Raw genomic sequence first — 17,247 nt, forward strand, 5'->3', positions numbered from 1 at the left:
CTGAATTATAAAAAAAAAGAAAGAAAGAAGAATGTACTGGATTACTTGGCATAGACCTCAACAAGGTTTCTTGAATAAATGTGAAGTTGCTTGTTCATCTAGAGCAGCGTTTCTCAACCTGGGGGTCGGAACCCCTGGGGATAGGGGTCATGAGGGGGTATCAAAGGGGTCGCCAAAGACCCATCAGGAAACACAATATTTTCTATTGGTCATGGGGATTCTGTGTTGGAAGTTTGGACCAATTCTATCATTGGTGGGGTTCAGAAAACTCTTTGAATGTAGGTGAACTATGAATCCCAACAACAACAATTCCTAAATGTCTAGGTCTATTTTCACCAAACTCCACCAGTGTTCACATTTGGGCATATTGAGTATCCGTGCCAAATTTGGTCCAGATCAATCATTGTTTGAGTCCACAGTGCTCTCTGGATGTAGGTGAACTACAACACCAAAACTCAAGGTCAATGCTCATCAAACTCTTCCAGTATTTTCTGTTGGTCATGGGAGTTCTGTGTGGCAAGTTTGGTTCAGTTCCATCATTGGCTGAGTTCAGTATGCTCTTTGATTGTAGGTGAACTATAAATCCCAGCAACTACAACTCGCAAATGACAAAATTAACCCCCCCCCCCCCCCCGCTCAACCCCACCAGTATTCAAATTTTGGTGTATCAGGTATTTGTACCAAATTTGGTCCAGTGAATGAAAATACATCCTGCATATTTATATAATGATTCATAAAAATAGCAAAACTACAGTTATGAAGTAGCAAATAAAATAATTTTATGGTTGAGAGTCACCACAACATGAGCAACTGTATTAAGGGGTCGCAGTATTAGGAAGGTTGAGAAACACTGATCTAGAGCCAATGTGTCCTATTCTGCTGGAATCCCAGATAGTGGCAGTCCGCTGAAACATGAGTTCAGTTTCCAAATATAGATGGGAAGGGTAGGAATTACATAGACAGAGAGACAGATGTAACTCAGAGGCCACATTTGCCTCAGTGCATGCTGTGGACCAAGCAATAGTGAATGAATCGCAGCTTCCAGCTTTCTTTGACAAAAGGAGGAAGAGTTTCCATGCCTGAAATATATTCTAGATTCAATTCTTCACACTGGCTTAAGAATTGAAAGGTTTGTAACGTCTTTCAGATTCTTAATTTTTCTATTTGGCGTAGCTAATACTATTCCCATTGATAAATATTATTTTATATTTTGATTCACATTTAGATGTATTTATTTAATACTGTAATTTATTTTAAAAGCATATCCATGCAGTATGTTTTATTTTTTTAAAGCTTACATCATCATAATGAATATGATGTATTTTAATTCATTGTATATGTGTTTTTAACTGCACCAAGAAACCCAGAACTACAGTAGTACTTTAACGGAGCTCAGCACTGTATTTGTTTTTTTATTTTGCAACTACATTTGACTGACTATTGCTTAAAAATTGCATATATATATTGCACATATATATATATCAGACTATATCTCAGTGTATTGTCTAAAGTTTCTGCATTACATGTTGATTTCTTTTTGTAAAATACTGCATTCAAATCTAAGAAACTTGCAAAGAAGCAAAAAAGAGCATGCAATAAATCAGCTGTATTTATTTTTTTAAACTCTATAATACATTGTTTTGCTATCACTATTAAAGTTGTTGGGGAGATGAGAAAAGCATTTATAAATATACCACTGACTAATCAGAAGAGCCTAGGAATAGCTCAAGGGCTAGTTCTAATTATGATCCTGTAGGCTATTTGATAGGGTTCAAGTGTTATGTTAACTAGATTAGCAATGGTTAAAAGAGGCAGAGTCCTGGCAAAGGAAAACTGGATTTCCTGGATGACATTGTACATTACGCATGCTGACCCTGATCCAAAATTGTACTGAAACCCCACTGAAATAAACTGAGTGTGCTCAGATACCACCTTTATGACTTCATGGTTTGAAGTTAATTCCGCTGAAAATGTGATTAAACTTCCAAGCATAAAAATAGCTGATGAAACAAACTACTGTTATCAAAATATAAACTTGCCCTTTTTTTCTTAACTAAAGAAATGTTTAGTTTCTCGAGCCCCCAGTGGCGTAGTGGGTTAAACCTCTGAACTGCTGAGCTTGTTGACCGAAAGTTCGCAGGCAGGCTCGAATCTGGGGAGCGAGGGGGAGCTCCTCCTGCTAGCCCCAGCTTCTGCTGACCTTGCAGTTTGAAAACATGCAAATGTGAGTAGATCAATAGGTACCGCTCCAGCAGGAAGGTAACGGCGCTCCATGCAGTCATGCTGGCCACATGACCTTGGAGGTGTCTCTGGACAATGCCGGTTGTTCGGCTTAGAAATTGAAATGAGCACCACACCCCAGAGTCGGAGGAGACTGGACTTAATGTCAGGGGAAAACCTTTACCTTTACCTAAAGAAATGTTGCACCTTGCTTTGAGTAATCTAGCTATGCTGCCAGAGGCCAAAATATTATGCGTATTTTTAGGCTCCTGCAATTAGATTAGCTGATTTCTAGATCTGCATGAAGACGTATTCTTCCTTTAATTTGCAACAAAGATATAATTGAGCTGCTATGTTTTACATGAGCAGTGCACAGTGATTGCAACCCAGTTTTAATGTGGCTGAAGGTTCATAAATCTCTTCTTTTACTGATTTATATTTTCTTCTCTTCTGTTCTGGTCGGTACCCTTTGCCAGTTGTTCATTCTGTGCCACAATCACACAAGGTGGAGGATTCTTTTTAGTAGTGCCATTTGGCCAGGTTGTCTTTTGATCTGCCCACTCTGCTTCTGAGTCTGTTCAGGGACTTCCAAGTTGCCCATTCTTGGTTTGCCCCTAGAGGAAGACCAACTCATTGGGGACCATTCAGTTGGAATTGCCTGATTTTGCTGACCACATGGATATTCTTGCTGTTGTTGCTGGAGGAACATTTAGAGATGTGGTGGTTCTCATGAAACTTTTCCTTTTCCCTCCCTACTGGGAGGAGGCTGATGGCCATACAGTGGGTGGCTTTCACAGAGTTCAGCCTTATTTCTCTTGCAACTGGCAGGAACTTCCCATAGCACATCAGGGGGGCTATGCCAGCTAGCTTATAGAGTCTATCAGCAGGTGTAGGTTTAAGGCATCCTATGATTATTCTACATATTTCATTTAGTGCTATATAAAGATAGTTATAAAGATAGTTTAAGATTCTATACTACCTCATTTATTAGACCAACAAACACTTTATCCTCTAGCACTTATACATATATTGAACCCTTGGCACTTTAGACCTGCAATTTGCACTTTATTTACATCTTGCACTTTGTTATTATCAAGGGGGCGGTGGGAGGCTGGAAGGGAGAAGTGTAAATGAGGTTGTGGGAATTAGAGGTAGAGAAATGTTATCAACTATTGATATTAATCTATTATATCAATCTTTAATATCAGAGCCACGAGACGAGGGTGGGGGAAGAGGGCTGGGAAGGAGTTGGGGGGAGTTCCGGCAGTCGAGGTGCCACCATAGAAGTAATGATGGGGAGAGAGAGATACAGAAAAAGGAGACCTAAACAACTAATTCGACCAACAATTCAGGAGAAAACACTAAAAATTCCAAAATGAACTCGTGACATAGTTAAACTGTGTACCCTGGATGGTGGTCCCTCTAGATTAAGGGTGCTGCTGTTGAACGCCAGGTCTGTCAATGGGGAAACAACAACAATCTATAACTTAATTCTGGATGAACAGGCAGACCTGGTATGCATAATGGAGACCTGGTTGAATGAGGATGGGGTGGGGGTTAATCTTACTCACCTTTGTCCTCCAGGTTACACCATCCAGCACCAGGCAGATCAGAGGGATGGGGAGGCCCTTTATGGGTGTTGCGCTTAAACTCTGCAATGCTTTGCCAGTATCAATCAGGGCAGCCCCCACCCTTCTGTCTTTTCAGAATAACCTCAAAACCTTCCTGTGTGAAACAGCTTTTAATTAATGTTGACAGGAGCCTGGAGCTGCATTTTAATCATTTTAACTGTTTTTATCATTTTAGTTCCTTGGAAATTTTACAGGTTTTATTTAATGATAGTGTTATGTCCATTCGGATAGTGGGGGGTTTATTTGATGGTTATTTTTATATTTGTGTGTAATTGCTGCTGTAAACTGCCTTGTGTCTTCCGAGAAAGGTGGTATAGAAATGCCCCAAATAACTAAAATGAATAAATAACTATATCCTATAGTGTCTTGGGGATTTTTAGTCTGAATAGCCACTATGACTCTCTGGGTGAGAGTTCTAAATACCCTCCCTAAACGAAAATTCGCATTATTCCACTGGATGTTGCCATGGTGGTTAGAGTGGTAGTAAAGGTAAAGATAAAGGTTTTCCCCTGACATTATGTCCAGTCGTATCCGACTCTGGGGTGTGGTGCTCATCTCCATTTCTACGCCGAACAGCCGGTGTTGTCCGTAGACACCTCCACGGTCATGTGGCCGGCATGACTGCATGGAGTGCCGTTACCTTCCTGCCGGAGCGGTATCTATTGATTTACTCACATTTGCATGTTTTCAAACTGCTAGGCTGGCAGAAGCTGGGGCTGACAGCGGAAGCTCACGCTGCTCCCCAAATTCGAACCTGTGACCTTTTGATCAACAAGCTCAGCAGCTCAGCGCTTTAACCCACTGCGCCACCGGGGGTATCAAAGTACAATAAATGTGTAATGCAAAGGGTGCTCCCGTTAAGTTCCTAGCATGTAATGGTAACTTGATATTGTCGTTTTTTCATGCAAACTGATTAATAAGGAAGAATAGAAGGTGATGTAATTTTTTTTAAAAAAAAATCTAATTCTAAGAAAAATGGGAGGCAAAGTGTTCAATTTCTTAATTCAGTTTTCTAATTGGCTCTTTGTGATACTCAATTAACAGCCCTATCTCTTCCGAAAAAGAGAAGAGAAAATAAGATGGCTATGCCAGTCCAAGGGCTCAAGCACTTTACCAGTCAGTTAAAAGGTTCATGCAAGATAAGCTCCCAAAGGAGTAGGTAAATGTAACTAGAGCTTGGACAAGTCAATGTAAAATACATCCGATTGCATCTCATGACTGTCAGGCCATGCATCAATCACAGAAGAAAAGTAATATAGCACATGGCGAAAGGCAACTTCAAGTTAACACCTGTGACTCCAATGTCCTTAGGTGGTGATTCTGCTCTGGGCATTAGTTTGAACCTGAAAGAAACTATCCATGGTGATGAAGTTATTTTGGGAATAAGATCCAAGCACCTTCAATATTTATTTATTATTTATTTATTAACCATATTTATATACTGCCTTTCTCAGCCCGAGGGCGACTCAGATCTTTTAAAGTTTTAACTTAAATTCAGAGTGGCTTCATCTCACATCTCGCCCTTGACATGGAACCAACCAACATCCCTGGTAACTCCAGAATTAAGTTGAGCAACCAGTACTGATAAAGTTGCTATTTAATGAGTTGATGGGGTGGGTGTGTTTACTGAAATTGCTGGTATTAAAAAGAAATTCCAAGTCATGCAGTACATGAAGCCATTGGCTATCCCTAGTTGCTTGTACTGAACATATCATGTTCAGATGGCTTACTAAGCATTATTCTTCCTCCTTTTTATGCAGTAAGACACTAACATGTCTTGAAAATTATATCATGGCTTTCTTGTTGTTTATTGCCACCAAGTCAACTTTGACTCTATGTTATTCCCATGAATGAGAGACTTCTAAAAAGACTTCTTGTTTTCAATAGCCTTGCTCAGGTTTTGCAAACAGAGCTGTGGCTTCTTTGACAGAGTCTATCCACCTATATGGGGTCTTCCTATTTCCCTTCTGCTTTCTATCTTACTAAGCATTATTTTTTTTCTAACAGGTCATGTCTTCTCATGATATATCCAAAGCATGACAATTCCAGTTTAGTCATTTTGGTTTCTAGGGAGAGTTCTGGCTTGATCTGCTCTACAATCTATGGATTTGTCTTTTTGCCCTTCCTTAGTTTCCAGAGGACTATACTCCAGCACACATTTCAAATGAATTTATTTTCTTCACTTTCTTCACTGTCTAGCTTTCACAACCATATATAGAGATCAGATATACTATGGCGTAGACAATCCTGATCTTGGTATTTGATTATATTACCTTTGCACTTGTGGATCTTGTCTAATTCTTTCCTAACTGTCCTTCCAAGTCCTAGTCTTCTTATAATTTCTAGACTACAATCTCCATTTTGATTTATGACTGAGCACAAGACAGAGTTGACTTTGCTTTTCCATGCAAATAGTATATCACTATCTTTGCTTGTCTGAAATTGTTGATTTTGGTCAGCGAGTCTGTGTTGGGAAATGTGAGAGAAAATAGTGGATCTGTTAAGGATAATAAGCCAACTAAACAGAAAATAACTGAACTGCAAGCAGTCCCACACATAACCATTCAGGGTTTAGCAAAGAAAATAAAGCAAGCTCAGACCTCAACATCACACTAGAGAATGAATCCACTTTAAATCCGGTTTCTGCATCCTGCAGAATTCTGGGGTTTGTAGTTTAGTGAGGCTGTTAAAGGCCCCTCCCTAAACTACAAACTCCAGAATTCTGTGGGTGGCAGCAACTGGATTTAAAGTGGATTCATTCTCTAGTGTGATGAAGTAATCAGTCTTCTCTGTAAAATATATCGAAATAAGTTTACATGCAGTACCTGTCTTCTACATAACACAAACATAATTTTACTCACAATACTTTGCTATAATCAAATACAGGGCCTAATGGAGGACAGAAAGGGAAAAATAAAATAGTTTTACTGGTGCTTGAAGTATGAGAATGGTAAACCAAACCAAACCAAACAGGAATCCACCAAAATTATATCTTATGCCTAGATCACAAAGTAACATGCAAACTAACAGTTAGCAAAGATAGGCATGCAAAAAAGCATTAACTCTAACATAGTTTCAATTATAATCATCACTCTGCATTTATAGTTTCAACTTTGAGATTGGATTATTTATGGATTTGATTAAAATGTTATCTCTAGTAATCTCTAGATCTTCCAGTGTGATTCTGTGCTCATCTTCCAACAAAAGGTGACCATAGAGCTATACTGGAGAACTTAGACATTCCAAGAGATGTGTTTTCTCAGGTAAAAAAAAAATAGCAAATATATACATGCAGAGAGAGAGAGAGAGAAGGAGAGATTAAACTAATGGCAACAGACAAGGAAACACAATAAAAATAGCATTTTTTAAAATTCAAGATTTTTCACTATCACACTAGTTCTGCCCCACAGCAAATATGCAAGACTGACTGTATATACAAAAGTACAAATACTGTGATGTTGCAATAGTCAAACTTATTATAAACAAGTAAATTATACTTTTACCTATAATATTTTTCTACATTTTTGTAAGTTATAATATATTTATGAAAGATCAGCCATTAGGAGACATTAAGTTCACAATCCTTACTGAAACTGGTTTTGCTATGTTCCAGTATGCAGGACAGAAGTTGTGAGCTTCAAGCTGCACCCCTATCTTGCATTATGAGAGAGGCTTCCCATTCAGAGAAAAGCAGTTCTGCGGGAAGCCATGAAAACATGTCTGAGGATTCCTCATCTTATGAATTATTTTATGATTCCCTGTCAGACATACCTGATGGTGATTTCTCAAATGATCTCTCTGCCTTTCTGAATGAAGAGGAAATAAGCAAAAGCCTTGAACTTGCTCATAAATCTATTACAAATTCAGCACAGGAAGAGAAAAAGGCAACACAGGAGTTCACGCATAACTTCAACACTTATCGAAACTCACCAGAGGATGACTCTTCCAGGAAGACCAAAGAACAAGACACCTCCAAGAGAACTCAGGCGCCCATCCCAAATCCATTGGTGACTTCAGCACAACCAGAGCAGAAAAAACAGAATGCATATCCTCCAGATGCAAACAATTTCTTAAATGTAACTCAGAAACAATCTAATATATCACCCCTACTACTTGCAAGACCCAGCTTTATTCGCAGTCTAAAAAATGCTGAAAGATGTGATCCAAGTGTGCAGAAGATGAGCTCAAAATGCAAACCAGCATCAGCAGATGATGTTCCTTTCAAAAACAAACTATGTGACAAAGCAGCTACTTTGATTGAGGAGCTCTCTTCCATCTTTCGAGAAGCAGCCAAGACAAGAGTTAGAAGTCCAGATGGAAATTCTTCTTCTCCAGACAGTGGATACCTTTCCCCTAAAAACAAACAATCAACCATACCCAATTCTTTAAGGAACCCATCTCCTGAGAAAACATGCATGGAGGTCACAGCAGAAAATGAGGTATCTGAAGTCATTGATGCTGGAGAATCTTTGCTGGAAAGCAAGGAAGACTCTCGAGGTAATGAGAGTGTTGCCATGAATCATGTCACAAAAGAAAGTCACCATCAGTCATCACCACCTCGATTTACTCAGAAACTCAAGAGTCAAGAAGTTGCGGAAGGAAGCAGGGTGGTGCTTGAGTGCAGAGTTGCTGGAAACCCAACACCAGAAGTAAGGTAAGACTGACATTCTGCTCATCCAATGTAACCAGTGGCTGTTACGTCTTAATAAGAAAGAATTACTGTACAGCAATATGGATATTAATTTAAGTTGACTCTGTGACTGAATAAAATATAGGCTGTGAAGAACAATTCACACATTTTAGCTTGTTGTAATAGCCAGACCATATCTTGAGCAATTTCAGATCCTCCTCTGTCTTCTATGATTTGTGAAGACGACTCGGGACACCACAGCAGGGTCAGCCTTGCATTATCTCCAAAGCCATATGTATGTGAGTTAAATCGCTCCTTCTGCATGTGTCAGGCTCTTTCCCACACTGAGGATCAATGTATTGGTACAGTAGTATATTGTGAAGTATTATAACGAAAAGCATGTTAAGCCTCACTATCACACCTCCAGAAATGGTTAAAAAATGTAGACAACTGTGTTGATCCATATCATGTTTGTTCTAAACATTATGTCCACCATAAATGGGTCTTTTTAAAAATGAGTTTTAATTTTCTATTCAAGACTAATGACTGCATCAGAAAGCCCAGGTAAAGCATCCCACTTTGCTGAGCTGCCACAAAGAAAGTGGGAGCAGCGGGACAAATCTGTTGTCCCATGTGCAGCTCTCTCTCTCTGCAACACTTTCCGTATGTGATGGGGAAAGTGTTGCCCTTGCAGGGGAGGCCCTGTGCTGGAGCCAGCACAACGCAGGAAGTGTTGAGGTGGAAGTGTCCGGCGATGTTTTTACCCCAGTTGGGGGCAGGGCCTCAGCTGAATGTCACACAATATCACGTGTTGTGTGAGATCGGTCTCCATTCCCCAGATGTGGTGAAAGCATCCTAGTACACTAAAATCACCCCATCTGATGAGATAGCAAGTCACCTACATTCAAACATTGTATGACAATAGCTCTTAACAATACATTATTGAATGCAAATCAACCCCTACACCACAGCTACTGTGAAGAATGCCACTGAACTCAGAGGGCATGTAGAAGTGTAAAGAATACCAAATGACATCAACATATCTATTCATCATATGTTTTCATTGTTTTGACTCTGTTTCCATTACCTCAAACAGACAAGTGTTCTTTTTCCCACCCTGGATATTCCACAGATATAAAACCCAATTTGCCTAGTTTCCAACAGACCTCACAACCTCTGAGGATGCCTCATAGATGCAGGCAAAGATGCAGGCAAACCCATAGATGCAGGCAAAATGTCAGGAGAGAATGCTTCTGAAACATTCAGCCTGGAAAACTCACAACAAACCAGTGATTCCAGCTGTGAAAGCCATTAACAATTCATGTAAATTCCATTAATTGCTTATATTTGATTTTATGCCATTATAAAGCCATATATATCTCTCTATCTCTCTCTTATTTATACTGAATCTGTCACAAAACAATTTTAATCACCTTATTCCTGCATCCCTTTTAAAGATTTACAGAGAAAATACATTGTTTCTCTCCAGTTCGTCCATGCTATGGATCATACTGAACGTTGCTTTCACGTCTCTCCACCCTATTCAAGTCATCATTTTTCTAATTCAAGGAATATTTGAAAATTGTAAATTTTCTTTATAGTAAATCATTTTGATTTGTCAATTTTTATATCTTTTTTCAGTTGTACGATATCTCTTCTGACAAATATATTCTGGTAAACTAAACTATCCAAATCTGACCATACCACAGATTTATTAAAATGCACTACAATACCAGACAGGTTATATTCAGTCACTTTCCTAATAACCATTACCCTAAGACTGGTTATATTCACATCCAACAAACATATAATTAATAATTTCATGAATCAAAGCTTTGGGATCCTTTCTCCTGGTTAATCAGTATCTTACATCTTCAGAATACTTCTGAATCAGTTTTTTATTTAATTTGTGTCTCTGTGTATATCACTTCTGTTTACAGTAAATCTCGTTGCTGCTTTGCCACCCATCCATCCAATTAAGGGCTCTTCCACATAGCCTTATAACCCACAATATCTACTTTGAATATATGGCAGTAAGTCCACACTGCCACATATTCCAGTTCAAAGCAGAAACTGTGGGATTTTATTCAGCTGTGTGCAAGGGGCCTCAGAAATATTATTCCTGAAGTATTTGTAGTTTTATTGGATGGTTGCCGGAGTTGCAATTTGCTGGTCTAATTGATATGGAATGTACTAATGCTCTCTGTTTCTGATTTTAAAACATACTATACAGTTAATGCAACATGGGCCATTAATAATTGAAAATATCACCATTACAATGTATCAATATCAAATCATCTGTTAGCCATACTTTAATTCCATTTCTGGAAATAAATCAAGAAAGAAGAGCATACACTACTGATCACAGATTTCTAATTTTGCCATAGAGAGGCAAAGAATATGGGCTGCCTTTCAAGATGTATGGCATTCCCTGGAATAAAAATATGGGACATGATGCATCTAATTGCACATTGATATTTCAGCATATAAAAAGTAAAAACAATCTCACGGGAAATTCTAAAACGGATTCAATAAGATGGATTCTACTTTATGGCTTCCAACGTATAAACACAAGTACAGTGTGTGTGACCTTAAAAGTATGTAGGGAATGCCTTCTGAACCTTGAGAGATCAGTTTCATTTTCATATCAAATGTTCCTTAAAAGAGTGTGAGGTCAATAGAGTTGTCATTCACTCACATTTGGGTAGGCTTATATTCATACAGTTATGATAATTGCTTTCACATGCAGTCTGTGCTTTTCCATTCTCCTTCTCAAGCAATCCTATTATATTAAACTCAAAATATATGTGTGTGAGAGTATGATATGTAAGCCATTTCCAAACATTAAATAACTCCCTCCCTAGATTCTGTCACATTAAGTCATATGAACCCAGCTTAGTATGACTAGGGGGCATTGCATACATTACTAATAGTTAAATTGAATTTGGTCCATATCATATATTTAGTGGAACAGCAGGAGGGACTGCCCATTCTTGTTCACTTAACATGGCACACACAGGCCCTATCTGCATATACATTGTACTTGTCAAAATGAAAATATCTTTTATGACCAACCATGGAATAAAGAGATCAGACACAAAACACTGACAACTTTATTTGATCTGTAGCCTATTTAAGTTAATTTGACTTGTAAAGAGCAAGTAGAGAGAGCAATCTGATATGGGTCCAACTGAGACCACTGGTCTATGCTAGACTACCTCCTCAGCTTGCGCCCTAGCTGGCCACTTACTACAGGATAAAGGCAGGATACTCCACACAATTCAAAGAACCATATAGGTACATGAAAAATCCCAGGCCCAGCCTCAAAGATAGACTCCTTCTCCACTGCTGGGCCATAAGTTCTTCACCAAAAGTTGTAAATGTGTACATCAAAGTCTTAAATTCTTCCCTTCCACCTAGCAAATGACAATCTTTTTAAATACGCCACCTTGAACCAGATATCAAGATTCCTTGGATAAGTATGGGATAGGCAAAGATTCCCAGATAAAGGTGAGAAAATTCCTACCCGACCTTGAAGTGACCAGTAAATTCATACTGTACTGAGGGTAAGAAGGAAGACCATGTTGTGACAATCCAAAGATGCACATGAAGGACATAACCAGGTGTTCAATCATCTACCACCCCGCCCTACCATCTGCTGCATTGTGACGCCCCTGCACCATGCAAAAAGCCTTCTGGTCTCTAACCATGGAGGCCATCAAAAGCATACCCTCACTATCTGGTCCAGGAATGTATTATTAGCCCATTAGCTGGTGTTTCGGAGGAAAGTGAAGACCTGGCTGTTCGAACAAGCATTTGATTAAACAGTGTAATTGAACATAGGAATGGAATAATGGATGATGAGACTGGATTCTGATTTTACTGTTAAGGCGCTAATTATTGCTATTCTGATGTTTAATGATTTATGTTACAATTGTTTTTAATTGCCCTATACTTGTCTCGTGATGTTTTGTATCAATGTTGTTCACCGCTTTGAGTTGCCTGAGGGCTGAGAAAAGCGGTATATAAATAAAAAAATAAAAAAAAGGTCAGGTAAAACCCATTTTGCTTGTGTAACTCATTGGGGAAAGAATGAATCAATACAGTCTGTCAAAGTAAATTGTTCCCTCACTTATCGAGGGTATTATGTTCCAGGACCACCCACGAAAAGTGAAAATCCATGAAGTATGTCACATTCCGAGGGTGAGACAGAAGTGAGGAGAGATTTAAAGGCACCGCACAATTTTTTTGCTAGCTATAAGGAAGAGGCTATAAGGCCATGATTTGCATACTGTTTTGTATCTCCTCTCTCTCTCTCTCTCTCTTTATGATTGGCTGCCTCTCTCCTAAGGGGGGGGGGGTGAAACCCCCTTCTGCACTTCATTGTTGCCAGGAGGCAAAAAACCCGCGAAACAGCGTGTTCACAAAAAGCGAACCCTGAAGTAGCAAGGGAACACTGTGTTGGAATCAGGGCTTGGAAAAACTACTTTCCTGGACTATACTCCCACAGTTCCTCAGCCAGCATGGCCTAGGGTTCCCACTCACAGGAACTTTGTAATTGCTTTCAGATCTTTGCTGTCAATGCACACAGGTTTAATTTGCATCCGGGTGCTCAAGGACAGAAGGCTTTGAGTCCAGTTTCAGTCATGCACCTGTTCCGTCTCATGCCCTTTGGCTTAACAAACCAATTTCTAAAGATATGTGTTTCCTAGTTTTAACTGGATGTGTTTCCCCCGTGGTCTATATTCTCAGAACTCCACCATGTACTTTGGAAAGCCAAAATCTATTTATACCTCCTGCACAGCCATCCTTCCAGAGTACATCTAGGTGTTTTCCTCTCACTGGAAGGATTGATGGAAGTACCAGCTGTGCCTGTATCTTTAGCTGGGCTTTACAGAGCATAACTGATGGTCATGATGAATAAGCAAGATGGGCTTAATGAGGATGTGTGACTTTTCTATGTAGATATACTGCAAACATCATAAACACCTTGCATGCCAGATCATGTCAGTAAATATAGCTCTCATGTTGGATCACAAGCCGTTATTTCTGTTGAGTTATGGGGGTTAACCAAGTCTTGTACTGGTCAATTGATAACTATAATCAAGATGGCTTTGACTGATTGAGAAGAGAGAAATCCTGGTTGATCTCCAAAAACAGGTTTAGGACATGACAGGAGCCCATATACGTATATGCATGCGCTTTCAAGTCACCTTTTAACTTATGGTGACACCATGAATTTAATGTGGCTTTCTAGGCAAGGAATAGATTGGTTTTGCAGTTCCTTCTTCTTTGAGCAAACATGTACCATACTTTGGAATGGAAGAATTCTGCGGAGTTAAAAAAAGCTGCTAAATAACTGTAGATTACTTTCATTTTTATTTCCTCTCCAGGAGCTCTATAAGTTTCACTATACATTGTATTGCTAAGTGGAGAAACAATTAGAATATATTCAATAGCAGCACAATTACTTATAGTGACACTGTAGTCTCATTCCTTCAACTGAAGATGTCACTGTTTTCTCAAGTCAGTCAGAAGGAGAAACCTTTTAACTGCTCATTTTAGTAAGTAACACCAGAGGGCAGAATGTTTCGGTTTTTACATATAAGATCAGTTACTAGCACATATGCTTTATGCAGTCCTGAACTTTATGTTGTCATGATCAAGAAGTCTGTAGCAATTAGCAACTACACATTAATTATTTAAAGTTTTGCAGATTGTGTGAACTTTTGAGTATAGGTTCCATTGTTTGGTTCTGCTTGAATTTATAATAGAAGAGTGGTTTGCTTCCCCCCCCCCCCTTTTTCTTAATGCAGCATGTAGAACTTGGTTATCTGTTAAGCATTTGTTTTCAAAGTTTTCACCATATTAAAGCATGAAAATTTCATTACAATCATTTTTAATGCAAATATTCCAGTATAAGTGCCAATGTGATGTACGATTTAAGCAAGAGTTCAAAATTCTGCTCAGCCAGGGAAACCCACTGAATGAATTTAGACAATTCATATTCTTTCAGCTTAAGAGGAAGGCAATTTCAAAGATCTCTTGAATAAGGACTTTATCGCATGAATCCGCAACTCCAATATCACCGATACCGGATACATACCAGCATGAGCACCCTCATTACTACACATCTCTTCACCTGTGCAATTGCATTGATTCACCAATCCTTGGTCCCACAATAATAATAATTATAATAATAATTATTATTATTATTAAATTTATTTGTACCCCGCTAACATCTCCCGAAGGACTCGGTGCGGCTTACAAAGGCCAAGGCCCTCAATAAAACAAGAGCATAACAAATACAACAATAAAACTCATAAAGCAAACCAATAAACATTAAAGCAATAACAATAAAACATTAAAACAATAACATTATGAAACATTTAAAACTAAGGGCCGGGCCAAATGTAATGAATAAAATTAAAAGTGCTGGACATGACAGGTGAAATGTAAGGATTTTAGGGTAGGTGCGATGTGCAGGCAATCTTAAATCTCTAATAAAGTGCGTTTGGGACATGATGCTGGGAGTTTCCTATTCTGGAAAGGCACACTGGAACAGCCAGGTCTTTAAGCTCTTCCTAAAGACTGCCAACGTTGGGGCTTCTCTGATGTCCTTGGGGAAAGAGTTCCAGATTGGGGGGCTACCACAGAGAAGGCCCTGTCCCTCGTCCCCACCAAACGTGCTTCCGACGCAGGTGGGATCGTGAGCAGGGCCTCTCCAGATGAACGGAGGGATCGTGTGAGTTCATATACAGAGATGCGGTCACGCAGGTAGGTGGGTCCCAAACCGTTTAGGACTTTGTAGGTGAGCACCTGCACTTTGAATTGGGACCAGAAAATGAACGGCAGCCAATGGAGCTCCTTAAACAAGAAGGACATCCAGATACCCTTGCAACTCCATCTTCCTGTCCTTCTAATGTTCTGTAGTTTTTTTAAAAAAAACACCCTAATTTTGCAATTCCAGAAATGCCATTTTTCAAAGGAAAATATTACCATAAAATATGAAATATACAGCTCAGGAATAGTGAACAAAAGAGATGAAGGGGAGAGTCAGAGACTTCCAGCCTCTGATGTAATTTCCCAGATGGTATGTCAGCACAGAAATTGAATGCATAAATCGGACAAGGTAAGTGATGGGAAATATTGCAGGATCTGCAGCTATTGATGAATTTGCCATCAATAGCGAGGGGCTGGTTAATCATTGGAAAAAGATAAACCATTCATGCTGTTTTATCTGCACCATGCAATAAAGTCCTAAATCTTGCAAAACAAAATACCCTCTGAAAAGCTCATCATAAGCCAGAGTTAACTTGAAAGCACATAGCAACTACAACTTTCATTTAGTCTATATTTCAGTTAAGAAACCTACACACACGTGCACACGCACACCAAACTAGTGAATTTACAGTTGCTGCTAATTGTGGCTATAAATAATTATGATGTTATGCAGTAGATCAAAACGATAGTACTACAAGACTGAAACTAATTGAACTAAATACAGACCACAAGGGAGTTAAAATCAATATGAAAAACCATTGGTTTAATGTAGTGGTTCTCAACCTGTGGGTCCCCAGATGTTTTGGCATTTAACTCCCAGAAATCCTAACCGCTGGTAAACTGGCTGGGGTTTTGGGGAGTTGTAGGCCAAAATACCTGGAGACCCACAGGTTGAGAACCACTGGTTTAATGGAAGGAAATCAGCCTGTAAATGGAACTAACAAATAATGGATATTTGCATTTCTTGTTTTAAATGTACTCAAATTAACTTTTAAAATGGTATGTTCATTACCACTACATGTGGTAAACCAACATAAATGCATCAAGCAATAGAATGTCTCTGCTGTATTTAGCACACCTTCAACATTCCTCTCCCTTACTCTTCTAAGGAAATAGGAAGGTCATCATCAAGCTTAAAATATTTTCCTTCTAATATTATACAATGTATTTTTGCATGATAGTTCCATTATAAATGTCAGGATAGCCTGTTCAGCTTCCAAAAACAACAGCACCTTTTACTGACAATAAAACTGCTCCATATTTTAGATTTACCCAAAGCTAGATTCAAGAGTGAGCTAGTTTAGTGTTTTAGAATATTCAAAGAAAAATATTATTCCATACTTTATAACCTGGGCTGATTTTCCCCAAAGGCTATGTGTGGGATGAAAAATATGCCTCTATAATTGTTTCTCTGTGTTCCGCAATGTTGGCATCCCAGGGCTGCTATAAAATTTTATAAAAACAAGCTTGGTGGCAATTTCTCTTTTCATCAAGATCCATTGTAATACAGCAACATTTGGAGTGTTGTAGAACTGAAGATATACTTTTCCTAAAGCTTCCCCATGATACAGCTGGTCTGAGTCCCTCTACGGAAGTAAAGAAAATCAGGATATTAAAGTTTTAAATAAATAAAATTTAAATAAATACAGTCCAGAGCAATCCAAAGTAATGTTGTGATTTGATGTGTTCAATTCCCTAGCATAGTAACTCATTGGGTAACCTTGGGTGGGTCACACATTGTCAGCCCAGAAGACCCCATGGGTTAAAGGTCACCTTAGAATCATTTGAAGGCACAAAACAACAAAGTCTCAAAAATCAATAGTATGCAGCATTGCACTGGATTGCACTGTTTCTGACTGGCATCTCAATTGTTTTCCTCCACGGAACCTGGAAAATACTTAAGATGGTGCAATTGTGCATACATATTTATTGGTGCAAGGTCATTCAGTTATCAAAGTAGAATGCAGCAGCAGGCGAAGAGCT

At 38.9% G+C, this 17,247-nt stretch overlaps 1 protein-coding gene across 2 annotated transcripts in view; it reads left to right on the forward strand.

The window, feature by feature from the left end:
• Window positions 1–1,011: 1,011 nt before the first annotated feature.
• The window catches only part of PALLD (palladin, cytoskeletal associated protein), a 299,404-nt gene continuing 283,168 nt past the window's right edge, over window positions 1,012–17,247 (forward strand). Inside the window, exons 1-2 of one of the 2 annotated variants that reach the window (XM_060778729.2) lie at window positions 1,012–1,129; window positions 7,465–8,505. In XM_060778729.2, the coding sequence (XP_060634712.2) occupies window positions 7,466–8,505 (1,040 nt within the window). In that variant the 5' untranslated portion in view covers window positions 1,012–1,129; window position 7,465. The remainder of the gene's footprint in view (window positions 1,130–7,464; window positions 8,506–17,247) is intronic. The other variant, XM_060778730.2, reaches the window with a different exon arrangement.

The sequence above is a fragment of the Anolis sagrei genome, chromosome 5, assembly GCF_037176765.1.
Source record: "Anolis sagrei isolate rAnoSag1 chromosome 5, rAnoSag1.mat, whole genome shotgun sequence".
NCBI classification, from domain to species: domain Eukaryota; kingdom Metazoa; phylum Chordata; class Lepidosauria; order Squamata; family Dactyloidae; genus Anolis; species Anolis sagrei.